Genomic DNA, 13,455 nt, shown 5'->3' with positions numbered 1-13,455 from the left:
TTTCTCTCTCTCTACACAGTACACCGAGCTAACAATGAAGTTAAAGGCTTTTTGCATGGAAAATAGCTTATAGATCTTAAAAAGGACATTGAAGGAGAATAAACACAGGGAAATAGAGATAAAGCAACGAGAGGAAAGGCAAGGAAGTCAACCAGATGAGCGTCCGGTTTGCTACACTGCACTGGGGCGTAAGGAAATTGAGAATTGAAAGCGGGAGAGAGTGAGCGCAGTGTTCACATGGGAGGATGCACAGGAGGTCACTCAGGCTGGTGCACTTTAAGAACTGCATTTAGGCGCGTATAGCCTTTTGCGCGAGCGTTAAATGTGGCCGTGTACCTTTGACTTAGAAAATGGTTTCGGGTCTATCCTGTTTAAAGTTTGTCTCCGGACAAGAAATACAAGAAGATACAGCAAATAATGCCAAGTAATGTATTACCCTTGTCTTGCGCTAGCTGATTTCAACTTGTGCCTGCAAGTTTCCTAATTTCATCACCCCACCTAATTTTGTGCCGTCCTCGACGGCGCTTCCTTTTGCTTGGAACCCATTCTGTAGCTCTAATGGTCCACCGGTTATCTACTATGCGCATTACATGGCTTTCCGAGCTCCATATTTTTTTCGCTTAATGTCGACTAGAATAACGGCTCTCCCCGTTTGATCTCTGATCTACACTTCTCTCTTTCAGTCTCTTAACGCCGTGCCTAACATTTTTCGCTCCTTCGCTCTTTGCGCAGTCCTTAAACTTGTTATCGAGCTTCTCTGTTAACCTCCTAGCTTCTGGTGAATGAACTAATGGTATCGAAACGTGAAGTCCCACCCATGGCTTAGTTTTGGCCACCTGGGGTTCTCTAACGTGCACCTACAATGCACGGTGCACGAGGGTTTTTGCATTCCGCCCCCACTGGAATGCGCGGCGGCCGTCGCTGGGATCGAGCCCGCGGCCTCGATCCCAGCAGCGCAACGCCATATCCACTGGGATACCGTCGCGGGGCAAGTCCTCAGAAGATAATTGGTCACCGTGTCGGGGAACAGAGCAGCTGCCACGGCGCACACTTTGACCGCTGAACTGCGGACACGAATGCGCGGCCTTCCAGGAGGGAGGGCATAGCGTGAAAGCGGTGGCCTCCTGCACTTCGACGAAGGCGTGAATGCGGCTAGGGAAAACGGGAACGTAATTGGCGCAGCGTGCGCCCCGCTAACAGAGTCATCAACGCAAAGTGGCGGTTCACCGCCGAGAATCGCCAGTAATCGCTGCCGCTGACGCCCGAGAGGCGCTGAAGGTACAAATTGCGCGCAGTCAAGATGCGGCTGTTCGCGTTAAACAAAGACTCTAGAGCAGAAAGTGAGACCGCCTCTATTACGGAGTGATTAACGCCGCTTCTTGGTAATGATAACACCGCAAGGAAAACCGCGAACTTTCGTGTTGTTATTTTCTTCAGTAATGATAGGTGCGAGGCGTTTAGTTTAGTTTTGAATCGGATTTCTGGAGGAAGGCGCAGTATACCAGGCAACATTTTGTTTCCATCTCCTTCTCCCTTTCATTTTGTGTGTCTCTGTGTTTTTTTGGAAGCGTTAAACAATTCCGCCTTCATTGAAGTCACGTGCCGTAGTTGTGGCAAGCGCAGCGCAGCACAGAGGCTCAATTTACACGGCAGCTGTGGCTTTCTGTCGTGCGCTATTGAGTCAGCAATTGTTTCGCTTTTAGTATACGGCGCTCGCGGCAGCTGGAACTTGAACCCGTGACCTTCAGAATCGCCAGCCTAGACATTTCATGATCCAACCAGCCCAAATCTAGTCATGAACTTACCAGGCCAAATGCATACGCTTCTGCAGCCTAGACATACATATGCGTCTACGTGCATTAATTGATTTATTCGAAGTTAACGTATCAAAGCAACTCCGGGGCTTCGAGATACGGCGTAGCGGAAGGTTCCGGATTTGTTTTGGCCATCTGGAGTTCTGTAACGTACCCGTAACTATAAGCATACTTAAGCGCTTTTGCATTATGTTGCCATCGAAATGAGGCCGCTGAGGCCGGAAAACTAACCGGCGACCTCGAGCTATAAGTGTACATGGAGCGCGAACTGCGTAGTATAGATACATTCACGGCACCACCCATAGCGCAGGATGTGGCGCTATTCGTCGCAATATATTTTCCTTGGCTTCGTTCATCGCTGGTCGAACTCAATGCCCGGAGGCGAAAACCGAGTGACAACGCACAACGCGTATCAACAGGCCTCCAGCACATCTTCACGGGTCGATGAACTTCGCGCGCGGTAAAGAAAAAGGCGCAACTATGCTCGGCGTCTAGAAATATAAGCACACCAATTGCAAGATATAAAGCGTGTGCAAGGCGTACAACCTAGCGCATTTAGTTTGGTCGGCAAACTGCAACGTCTACAAAAGAAAGATATGAGCACTGGAGGTATAGTACTAGAGCACATATTTTTGCTGGTGCCTACATGGTTTTAAAGAGCATACGGGCTTGTGCCGACCGAATGCCCGTTGCATTGGTTTCGCATGTGCCGCGTCCTGGTGTTATAGCACAGAGTACTGACGGCCATATTTTGATGAGCGCCGAATCCAAAAAGAAAAGAAAGCTCGCGTAGTTAGATTTGGGTGCGCACGAACGAACCCCACCCGGTCGAAACTAATCTGGAGCTTCGACGTCAAGCCGGATCATTATTCCGTTTGTCGAGATACCGCGTTCCATCACCCGCTAAAGCTAAACATCCTCTAAACGACCCGAAGTGGTCGCGGACACGAGATATTGCCGAATGCGCTGAAACAAGACACCGACAAAAAGACAGCTGCGATTACTTTATCTATATTCGCTCATTTCTACTCTGGCACAACAACCAACTGCGTACCGGGGAAAGGTGCAGCGCGGGCCGCATTGAATGGTTGGAATCGCAGCTCACTCGGCGGCGTTCTGATATACAACGCGCGGGCAACACACGTACTTCACTTTAGCTGCACTCCGCGTATCAAGCAGAACACGGGCGCGCATGCATTCGTATACACCGACACACATACGAGAGAGCCACATGGGGGGGAGGCCGCTTGGCTGCATCGCTTCGCTGTAATCCCCTCAAATCGAGGCTTCCGTCGACGACAGCAGCCGCCGCAGCCGCCGTTCGGTGGCCCGGGGCGTGCGGTTTCGATGCCGCGGATTATCCCGCGGTCGGCCGCAATTTCGCGGTTGCTCGGTCGCCTCGGCTAATCCGCGCAAAAGGGTCCTCGCTGAAAGAGGAGAGCGCCGTCCCTTTCTTCGCCGCCGGCAAAGCACCCTGTGTCGCGCTGCCTTTGTCGTCAAAAGGCCGCCGTTAATGAAACATCCTCCAGAGCCGGCACGGCTTTGCTGCTCTGTTTTGCCGGTCTTTGCTCGATGCAGGCATTATTAATTTGCGGTCGAAATGGGCTTACGCGGCGCTTTAAGAAGGGAGTGCGGCGGAGCACCCTTCGCTGTTTCCGGCAGAGAAACGGCGGGCTCTGCGTGTGTGCCGCTGCGCTAATTGTGGTAAGAAGCCGGCAGCGGGGGAAAAGAAGACGCCTTTAATTGCGGGAGAGTCAATCGTGGAACTTGCTTCTTTCACTCCGTAGTTGCGGCCGGCGCGGACGCTTTGAAGGATTTCGTGACTGAGTCGCCTGAGCTGTGTTTCACGTGCGCGATGCGCTCATGAAAGCATTTAGGTAATGTGGTTAGTGAAGTTTGCAATCGTTACGCTCTCTCTCTTAGTTAGCCGCGGCGAGCACGCTTATAAAGTAGGCTGCGTTAGGAACTTTTGAGAAGCGAGGACTGGGTGCTTCACTAACGGCAAGCCCAAGATCAGTGAGACCTCTTTATTTTTTTCCGCAAATCCACTATTCAGGATACATATCTTCAGTGTCGTTTTTAGGAGTCCTTTAACATTGTTGAGAGCGGTCGGTGCTTCAGTCAGTTTCACAGAAGCGGCATAGATTCAGTCGAAGCCTTTAGAAGACCAAGAAAAGGCAGGCGAGATTGCAAACTACTTTTACGTTACTAAACTTGACCCTGATTATTAAAGACGCGGTCTCTCATCGGTGCACCAGCGCTGTCCGACTCGCAGCGTCAACGAAGAGCTGGGTTGCTCTGTACGCGCACTCTGTTGCCTTGTTCCAGTGCATTTTCCAACCGAGATTTCGGCCCTGCCAGAAAGCAAGGCCAGTATTCACAAAAGGTTCTTGCGCCAGGACATTTCGTAAGAGCGAATGCCAGCCAACACTGATGCAGTACTTATTAATAGCGAAGGCGTCCACCAATGGCGAAGAGCACTTACGAACAAGAAGCTTCGTGAATTCGGCCGTTTATGTAAGCGCTGTATGGTCCTGCCGTCTCTGCTCAACTACTCATGCTGTCCGCCCGCCTCTAGCCAGCCAGAACGAAGCCTTTGTCTCCGAGACGCCACTTCTCCTTCCGTAACTGCAAATGATGTGAATGGAGCAGTAGCCGGTTTGTGGTGTGTAGGGTGTTCAACGTCTACCATCATTGGCCAGTCGTGCTCAACTCCGCGTGGTTGCGCACAAGTTTTCGAGGTTGTTTTTTTCCCATCGGCTGATGTTGGTTGCCTAATACTTGGCACGCACCCTAGAGGAGTACTGGCCACACAGCGAAAAATCAGATAACACTCCAAAATATGCCGCAATCTGCAAAAAAAAAATTAATAAATAAGAAAGAACGAGAAGAAACTGATAAATGATGCACACGGCGAGCACGATTGCCTTCTTTTCTGTCGATGCGTTCATGTTAGAACACACTGATGAACAAATAAATGTGCCAATGGTGGCTGTTACCATCCGTTACGCGGTTGTGAAACTGATGATTAAATCATTGCTGGCGATGGTTAAGTGATGAAATACTTTGAGTAATTGAAAGGCATAACAACGGCTTTCGATATCTATCAGCGGGACAGGAGAGACGTTTCTCAATGCGCCTCATTCACTTTGAGCAATCGTGTGCAACGGTGCCTCGGAGCGCGTTCGGCCTAATCCATTTTCAGTGAAGCGGAAAGTCATCGCCTTGAAGTCGATTCGAACTCGATGTCTTCCGAGTCGATCTATCCGGTAACGGCACTCACGTGGGAGACCTGGCGACGCGGCCCACAGCCGTGCCGGCCACGGGCCTGAAGGCGGACGCGTAGGACAGCGGCGGCGCGCCGCCTCCCAGGCCTCCCAGCAGGGCGGCCGGCGGCGCGTCGTCGGCCAGCGAAGACGCGAAGGCCGGCTCGGCGGCCAGCAGCCTCGGTGGTCCTGGCGGCGGCGGCGGCGGAGGCCATAGGGCGGCCGCGCCGTAAGGCTTGGCGCCGCCGCCGCCCATCCAGACGTAGTCGCCGAACACCGGTGCTCCGCCGCCGGTCGCCTTGCTGCCGCTCAGGCACAGCAGCGGCGGCGGGAAGAGCGCTGCCGGAGCGCCGCTCGACAGAGGCAGCACCGGAAAGTAGGGCGCCGGCGGGGCGGTCACCGGCTGAGGCTGCGGCTTCGGCGCCTGCATGCGTGCACCGCGCCGCTTACGTGCCCGCTCGCCGGTGGTCGTGAGCATAACACGCGGTTGAACCTCGTTATAACGAAGTCACGTCCAACGTCGACGCACAGGTCGCACGGGGCGCTTTCAAGCACGCTCGAACCCGATCGGGATCGAACTTCTCGATTTCGGTTGGCTCCCTTCCGCAGCTTGCGTAACGTAGCCAATCGCAATCTCGAAATTCGATCCTGATCGAGCTAGATAACGACTGAAAGTTCCCCGTGTGACATAAAATACCTCCGTATTATCTGTAAAAGAGTGTACTTGGGTTGGCTGGTACATTTTTTTTTTGCTACATAATGCATAGAACGTAGGCCAAACGGGAGAAAGGGACGAAGCGCGAATGAACAGCGCCTCATCTGCTCTTCCTCACTGTCGTGTTCAATGTGCTGTTAGTTACTGTATTTATCGTTATATATACGGTACTCTTTATAGATGTGAGCAACCATAGCAACGAAAAGAAATTCGCGATCGGTTCACTGTGTTTCTACAGATAAGTGACCTCGCAAGGCGCCTAGTGTGCTTCTAAGCGCGAATCCATAATCATCGTTACGGCTGTTTGCCCTGTTTCTTATTTTTCGGAACCTTCTGATGGTTCTGCTATAGGTAAGACGCATCATTAGAAATATTCTGCTGATGAGTGAGCATGAGCTTGGTGAATTCGGTGATCACTGGAGTTGTACAGGGATTAGTACTGTGATGGTTGTAATGACAATACCCTTGAATTGTAACCATGACACCGATACGTATACGTGCCATAAGAACGCATGCGTTACGCCGTACGGCGATCCAAGTGAGCGTTAGTGCAGAGTAGGTTCGTTGCTTTGGCTGAAACCTGCCCTGCATGCGGCCTTGTGTTGAGCGAGCGGGTACAGTGACGTCGCTGTACCGGCAGGTGCTAGGTGTTTGTGCAACGACATGTGCAACTTGTTACTTCGCTAAACGATCTCTAATTCGATTGCGAGCAGACGACCAAGAGCAAGACCGTCGGCCTCCTGTGAGACAGACATCGCTTTATACAACGAAAACGACGCAGCACGCCAAGGACGATACAGGCGAAAGGAAAGGGCGCCGCTCGAAACTAACTTTATTCCTTGGAAGCATCGCAAAATATAGCCACGCCATACCACCCTAGATCGGTCAATATCAAATATGTGCTAGTTTAAAGAGCATCTAAAAAATTCTAACTCAGATTTCTCCATATGAGCCTCACGCTGTCAGAGGAACATATATGCCGGGCCTAGTGTCCGTGATCACGCAAAGAGCTGATGCCCTATCATGCGGCCCATTCAAAGGTGATTAAGAGATATACTTCCTCTATGGTTTTGGAAGGTACGCTGGTGAGATCTTGCCCTCACAGGATGGCGGAGCGATTTGACAGTCAGATCAAGCGGCTTCAACTGGGTATCCTCGCTATCGTCGTTGGTGCAGTAGCTGAAACCCTCCTTCCTAAACTGAAGGGAAAAAACTCAGTGGCCCTTCCACTCTGTGAAGAACGACGACTAGCTAAGCTGTGTATGTGGGCCCTCTAATGGCGAACTGCACCACCGCCGTGGGTCGGCCCGGTATTGCACTATATTCAGGATCGGCTCACGTGATGAGTTTTATTCTATAGTAGGGCCGCGTCACTCACGGCTCGCACTGGACGGCACAGACGCAGGTGGCGTCTGACACGGACGCCGGAGGAGAATTAAGGCTCCAGTTTTGTGTCGTCACACGGACACGATCCTGAGGGAACTAGCCCTTAACAGCTTCGCTGTAAGAAGAACGAACGGTAGCGGATGGAAATGAGACCAGTAGTTGTACCTCACGTACATAGGGTTGTGCACAACCTTAAGACGCCGCAAGACAGCTTCGACACCAGGCACGCAGTCTCTCACTGACCGAGTGGAGTTCGCCAAAAATAAGACTTACACGACTGCATCGATTAAACCCCTCACTGCAACTCCAACCTCCATTCGGACATCCTTGAGGTGAAGCAACGCTCCTCTGTCGCCTTTGGTTAGGAGTTGCCTTCATAAAGGCATACTGTACATTAATTGGAGTGACCGACAGTGCAGCATGCGATGTCTGTGGCACCGAAGAAAATATCAACCACTTGCTGTGCCACTGTCCACGATATGCCCCAGAAAGACAAGAACTTGCTAACGCTCTCCAAAAACTGGACAATCGGCCGCTTTCCGTGCAGGTGCTGCTGGAACACCGCTCCCACCGCTCGTTGGCCCATAAAGCGGTGGCGGCACTTTTGTGCTTCTTGAGGACGACGGGCTAGGTGAACGTCTGTGACTATAGTAGTGCAATTACTATTAGCCCGCACGCGTCATCGAACTCACCGCTAATTTCCCTCTTTCCTTCCCTCCTCTCTCTCCCTGTCATCTTTGTTTTCCTCTTTCCATTTCCCAGGTGTAGGATAGCCAACCGGACGTTATTCTGGTTAACCTCCCTGTCTTCTGCTTTTCTCTTTCCTTCGTTCCGTAAAAGGTAGCTAATAGATACAAGGTACCTTTGGTCTTCTCTGCACCAAGGAAGTTGTCGGGCCTGTACCCGCGGATTTCAAAAGCGCCCGAGCCATCTATATGTGGTATGAGGCATGCAAGGCCACGTCACCTGTGCGGTGGGTGTGGTTTATGAAACTCCGCTCAGCTGCGGCAAGGTTTACATCGGCGACACGGGCCGACGTGTTAACGACAGAGCAAGAAAACATGAGCTTCCCATTAGGAATAACCTCTCGACACATTTACCTCTGCACTGCCAATCCGGTAAATGTAAGGCAAGATTTAAAAGGATCGGCATTCTTGGCAGAAGCAATGAAGTGCTGGCACGAGAAATGTTCGAGGTATACTACATAAAGAGAGAAAAAAAAACTGTATTAGCGATACGTCAGCAGTGTTGCGCTGCGCTGAGTTTGAATTTTTTAGATGCTTTTAAAACTAGCACATGTTTGATGTTGACCGATCTAGGGTTGTATGATGTGCGGGACTTTGCTGCGCATTTATGGCGTGACTACATCCATGTTTTCAAGCAATAAAGTTAGTTGCGAGTGACGCCATTTCCTTTCGTTTGTCTCTTCTCTGGAGTGTTGCGTCGTGCTCGCTGTATGAAGCATGTACCAACTAGCCCAACAAGTTTTATTTAGACATTGCTTTCTTCAGTAACTGAAAAAAGCGCACATATAAGGCTTTCGGGTAGTTTGTGTCGAAGGCGCCGTCAACACCACCAGTGTGCAAACATTGGGAACACACTGTCTCCCAGCGGTCACGTGACCCACCTGGAGAGCGTCCCTGTCGCCGGCCGAGGAGCGCGCCCTCTTGGAGGCCGAGGAAGAGGACGAGGAAGAAGAAGAGACGGCCACGCGTCGCCTCGAGCCCCCGTTGAACATGGCCTTGACGTCCTCCCAGGCGTAGCTGACGTCCTCCGGAGGAGTCCCACTGAGCTTGATGTGCCTCCGCCAGGAGTTGAAGTTTGCTGCGTCCGGTTGCACGTACTTGGAGTCCGGCAGTCGGTGCGAGTGGAAGATGAACTTGTTCGGGCTGAAGAAGAGCGAGCAGTAGGCGCACTTGATGCACTTTGCGCGCGACGAGTTGTAGCGCGCCGGCACGAAGCTGCCCCGGCAGCCCCAGGCGCACTGGTGGGTCACGTCGAAGGCGAAGTTTTCGGGCAGCTTCGGCGGCGGCGTGTCCGTCAGGAAGGACTTGCAGAGCCGCTCGGCCTCGCGCTTGGTGATCATGCCGCAGCGCCGCGACGAGACCGGCATGGCGCCCGCTCGCCGCAGCAGCTCCAGCTGCACGGGCGTGCACTGGACGCAGGTGATGCCCAGGGCCACGCGGCGGTTGTGTATCTCGTTGTACGAGTAGTCCTTGAGCAGCGTGTTGGAGATCTGCGCCAGGCTGAGCCGCTCCTGGCCCTCGATCACCAGCGCCACGATGGGCACGCCGTAGAGGAGCACGGTGCGCACCTCGTTGGCCGCGGCGGCCGCTGCCTGCTGCTGCTGTTGGGACGACGAGTGGCGGCTGCCGCCACCGCTGCTGCGTGCTGGTGGTGGGTGCGGCTGCTCCTGCGAACAGCGCAGTGGCCTGCGTCACACGTTCCTCGAAGTCGAGCACATTTCTCCTCTTATGTCAAGCGCAACCAACCAGGAGCGGTGCTAGCGAGAGAAGCGCGTGTGTATGTGGTAACCGCAATGATCGAGCTTGGAAATGTACACGTGCGTGTTTGCGTGGCTCGCTAAGAAAGGGTGAATTGAGGTGGGCTTCTCCACATTAGGACATACCTATCATGTGGGGATGTCAGCTTCACATTCATTTCCTTCGTTTTGCAGGCTGCAACGGTAGCATGCTGCAAGTATTTCAGTGTGTGGGCGTACAAATAAGCAAATAAATAAATAAATAAACACTGTAAAGGCCACATTTTCGGGTTCTTATGTATTGACACGTGCTTATCTTTACCGGCTGACCGCGTTTCATCGCCTAAGAAATGTTAGCGCTCGGCGCAGGACGCGCGCCTGTATGTATCGGAAGTTTCTCGAACGTTATCGATGTGTCTCTCCGCTGTATGTTGTCACTGTACTTTGTGTAATCTGGTTGCACGTATGCGCGACGCGAATTGTCTAGTACTTTCTGGAACACACGCGGGCACCAGCGATTTCTCTAGAACCTTCGGTGACTCCTATATAAAAGCCGACGCGCTTGACCCGCTCATCAGATTTTCGACGATCGCCTACTGTGTTTGCCGCTATACGGTTGTTCTTTGAGTGTAGCCTGTTTTTAGGGCACAGGTTCGCCCACTGAAACGCTAATTTCGTCATTCACAGTTTTGCTGCTTTCTTCATCGTCGCTACTACGTGACAGTACGAAAACCTGCACAATCGTCCGTGGCATTGAGTAGTATCCAAATTGCCAACTCGGAGCTCTTGAAAGTAAGCGGACACAAGTGTTTGACGTGCGTTAGCGTGTCACTGCTGCCACATGCACAGAGCGTAATCTTTGCTCGTATTCTTTTGTGCGCCGGAGCGGCGGCGGTCTCTAATAGTGGCTCCGCCGTTCCTAAACTCCCTCTCTTCAATGCGTATCGGTACGTCGCACTACATTTTCATCGAGTTAAACCGTCGCCGACAGGCTTCACACCGTCTTGTTCCGCTTGGCGGAATGCTATGATATAGGTTGGGCGCAGCCGTTGACTGGCCCAGTAATATTAGCATCTCGTATATACATTCCACATTCGCCTGCTCACCTGCGCCGTAGTTCGATTCCAGAAGAGGTCACGTGGCTCCGGGCGTGTGGTGGACGGGGACGGGTGTTTCTGAAACGACAGGATGAAGTCGCCTGCTTGAGCGTGGAGGCATAGCGGAGGCAACAACGCGCTTGTTTAAGGAGTCATTGCACGTATTTTCGAATGTGTAAGGAGCTCTGTACCACAGTATTCTCTCGCATAAAGGGATAGCACTTATAAATCAGGGAGAGCTGGAAAACATTTATAACAGATTTAATTTGGTACGAAGGTTTCTGTCGAAATGCCAGAGCTAGCTTTATCAATATCATCGTGACATCACGGGCACAGAGAAAAATTTACTGACGTCGTGTAGAAATAAGGCTAGATATGGTGACGTTGATCATTAAACAAAAAAAAAAAAAGAAGAGTGCTGTGTGCGTTTCTTCTGACCATGCTCGCTTGTGGCAGCCTTAGCGATGGCAGGAACGGAGCACAGTGTTTTATGAGGTCACTGAGACAGAAAGTGATCCTTAGAATCAAGTGATGTAGAACATTATTTAGGGCACTCTGGTGCTTGCCAGGTCTTTATATTAGTATTGTATGAGGTTTTTGACCTCGTTTAATACACAGACAAGGGAAACTACAAATCTAAAATGTCGCGTCTTTCTCTTTTGCGTACCGTGAAATTTAATCATGCACCGTATGTTTAATTATATGCGGGTTTATATTGTCGATTGCCTCGGGCTCTATACGTCAAGCCATATCGAAAGAAACATCGATTGTGACTTTTCTTCGCAGTGAGAAATTATTTCTTCGATTATCTTTGGTCGCAAAAATGTGTAATGTTTATTCAAAAAAAAAAAAAAGAAAACTTCACGCTGAACACGTTTCGTCGTTCGGTTTTTCTATTATTCTGTAAAGTGGCCGACAACGTTTGCGTCCAAGCTGAACATTTGGCTCACGCTCGTGGGTAAAGAAAATGCCGAGACGCTTTAATACGACGTTCAGTATTTCGCTTAAACTATACGAACCCTTCATTTATCTATGCCCCATAATTTCTGAAACGTCCTTACTGATCCGTATGTTTATCCGTAGACGTGGTCCAAAACTCCACCTTTATTTCCCCTGTGTTCAGAAGCAGGTCACGCTTGGCTTACCTTACTACATTATCACGTCATCCACTGTGTGTATGCACTTCGTGATTTGGTTGAAAATAAGAAACCTCAAATGTTCGAGTACACAAGCAAGCCGACGCCATACATTTCAACGCGTGAACATCACATATATATATAGATATATATATATATATATATATATATATATATATATATATATATAGAGAGAGAGAGAGAGAGAGAGAGATGTATTTATAAAATGGCAGATAGGTTGACCTAAGCTTGGGCCTTCTAGCCTGCTACTGAGCGCCAAGATAAATAGAAGGGAAGAGAAAGAAGGCGATGCGTGGTGACAATGTAAACAGCGGCCGTAAATAAATTGTCGGTCAGATCGACCTTTTTACATTTTAAAGTAATGTATGAACAGTTTTGTCAACTGGATTTGCAACCTGACCGCGGTCCCCATAGCAAGTCTTCGGTAAGCGGTTGATTACCTATTTTGGATAGAGAATCAGCCAGCGTCTGCCGTCAGCGCATACTGGAGTACCACACAAAGGATGTGGTGCGCTGTTTCTGGTACGTCACAAGAACCACAGTTGGGACACTCTGCACGTTGAGATATAGATGCGTATGTCATTTCGTAAATTCCACACCTAATTATAGACTGTGATCAACGCACGCATGACTCCGCACAATATAAATCGGCTCTTTCGTGAGCCTTTAGGCTCAGAGCATTCTCTTCATTTTTTTCGCATGGAATCCTAACATATAAATTCACAAAAGGACACTACGCACTACATGGGCGCATCTGCAACCTATATCGTCATCCAACTCCGCTTAAAATACTGTCTACTTGTGTGCCTAACAGGGCACGCAGATTTAAGACGGCTACAAGGACAGGATCGAAGCACAATTCCGACGAGACCCAAGCTCCCCGCAGTGTACTCCCGGAGAACTTGTTCCTCCTCCCTACATCCCGAGTCTTTCTCCGGAGCCGATTTCTTTTGCGCCCGGTTCCGGTGGCAACGCACTGACTGCATCGTTTCGCGCGACGCGTCTCGCCAATCGCTGCGCGTCGCAGGAGTAATCCGGAATCCCCCCCACATCCCATCTTTCTTCGTCCCACGCCCGGAGACGGCAGCGTGGCTCTGGCTTCGTCGAAACAGCCGCAGAGGCACGCTTCCCCGCAACGCTTCCAACCCTGGGTCTTCGTCGATCGGGCTGCATTTCACGACCCACTGGCTACGCCCAACGATGCAGACCCCGCGCGTCGCTCCCCCCCCCCCCAAAAAAAAAAAGCAGATAACAAAGCTGCAATGGCTGCGGAAAGCGAAGGAGATGCGCTCGTCGTTCGGACGGAAACCGTGGAGAGGGGGAGGGAGGGGGGAAGGGTCGGTGAAGTTAAGCCGGCGGTGGTTTGAAAGCCGCTGTTCGCGAAAGAGAGGGATGCACTGGCAGTACAACAGCGGTGACGTTATACGGCGCCGGGTTTGGGGTCGCACGCACTGCAGAGAAACACGCGCCTCCTGTCGGCGTGTTGCCCATCTCGTGGTTCCTTTGTACCGTGAAATGTCATTACACCGAGCTCGGGG

The 13,455-nt window shown here is 51.2% G+C and overlaps 1 protein-coding gene and 1 long non-coding RNA gene across 2 annotated transcripts in view; one reads left to right on the top strand and one right to left on the bottom strand.

The window, feature by feature from the left end:
• Positions 1 to 9,842, bottom strand: part of fuss (SKI family transcriptional corepressor fussel) — a 39,384-nt gene extending 29,542 nt beyond the window's left edge. Inside the window, exons 1-3 of the mRNA XM_075683043.1 lie at positions 9,811 to 9,842; positions 8,809 to 9,613; positions 5,098 to 5,504 (exon numbers count right to left, since the gene is read on the bottom strand). Coding sequence (XP_075539158.1) covers positions 5,098 to 5,504; positions 8,809 to 9,613; positions 9,811 to 9,842 — 1,244 coding nt within the window. The remainder of the gene's footprint in view (positions 1 to 5,097; positions 5,505 to 8,808; positions 9,614 to 9,810) is intronic.
• The window catches only part of LOC142575319 (uncharacterized), a 93,731-nt gene that overhangs the window by 44,429 nt on the left and 35,847 nt on the right, over positions 1 to 13,455 (top strand). The gene's annotated exons all lie outside the window — the stretch shown is intronic.

The sequence above is a fragment of the Dermacentor variabilis genome, chromosome 3 (assembly GCF_050947875.1).
Source record: "Dermacentor variabilis isolate Ectoservices chromosome 3, ASM5094787v1, whole genome shotgun sequence".
NCBI classification, from domain to species: Eukaryota; Metazoa; Arthropoda; class Arachnida; order Ixodida; family Ixodidae; genus Dermacentor; species Dermacentor variabilis.
This window is presented reverse-complemented; position numbering and strand designations above follow the sequence as displayed.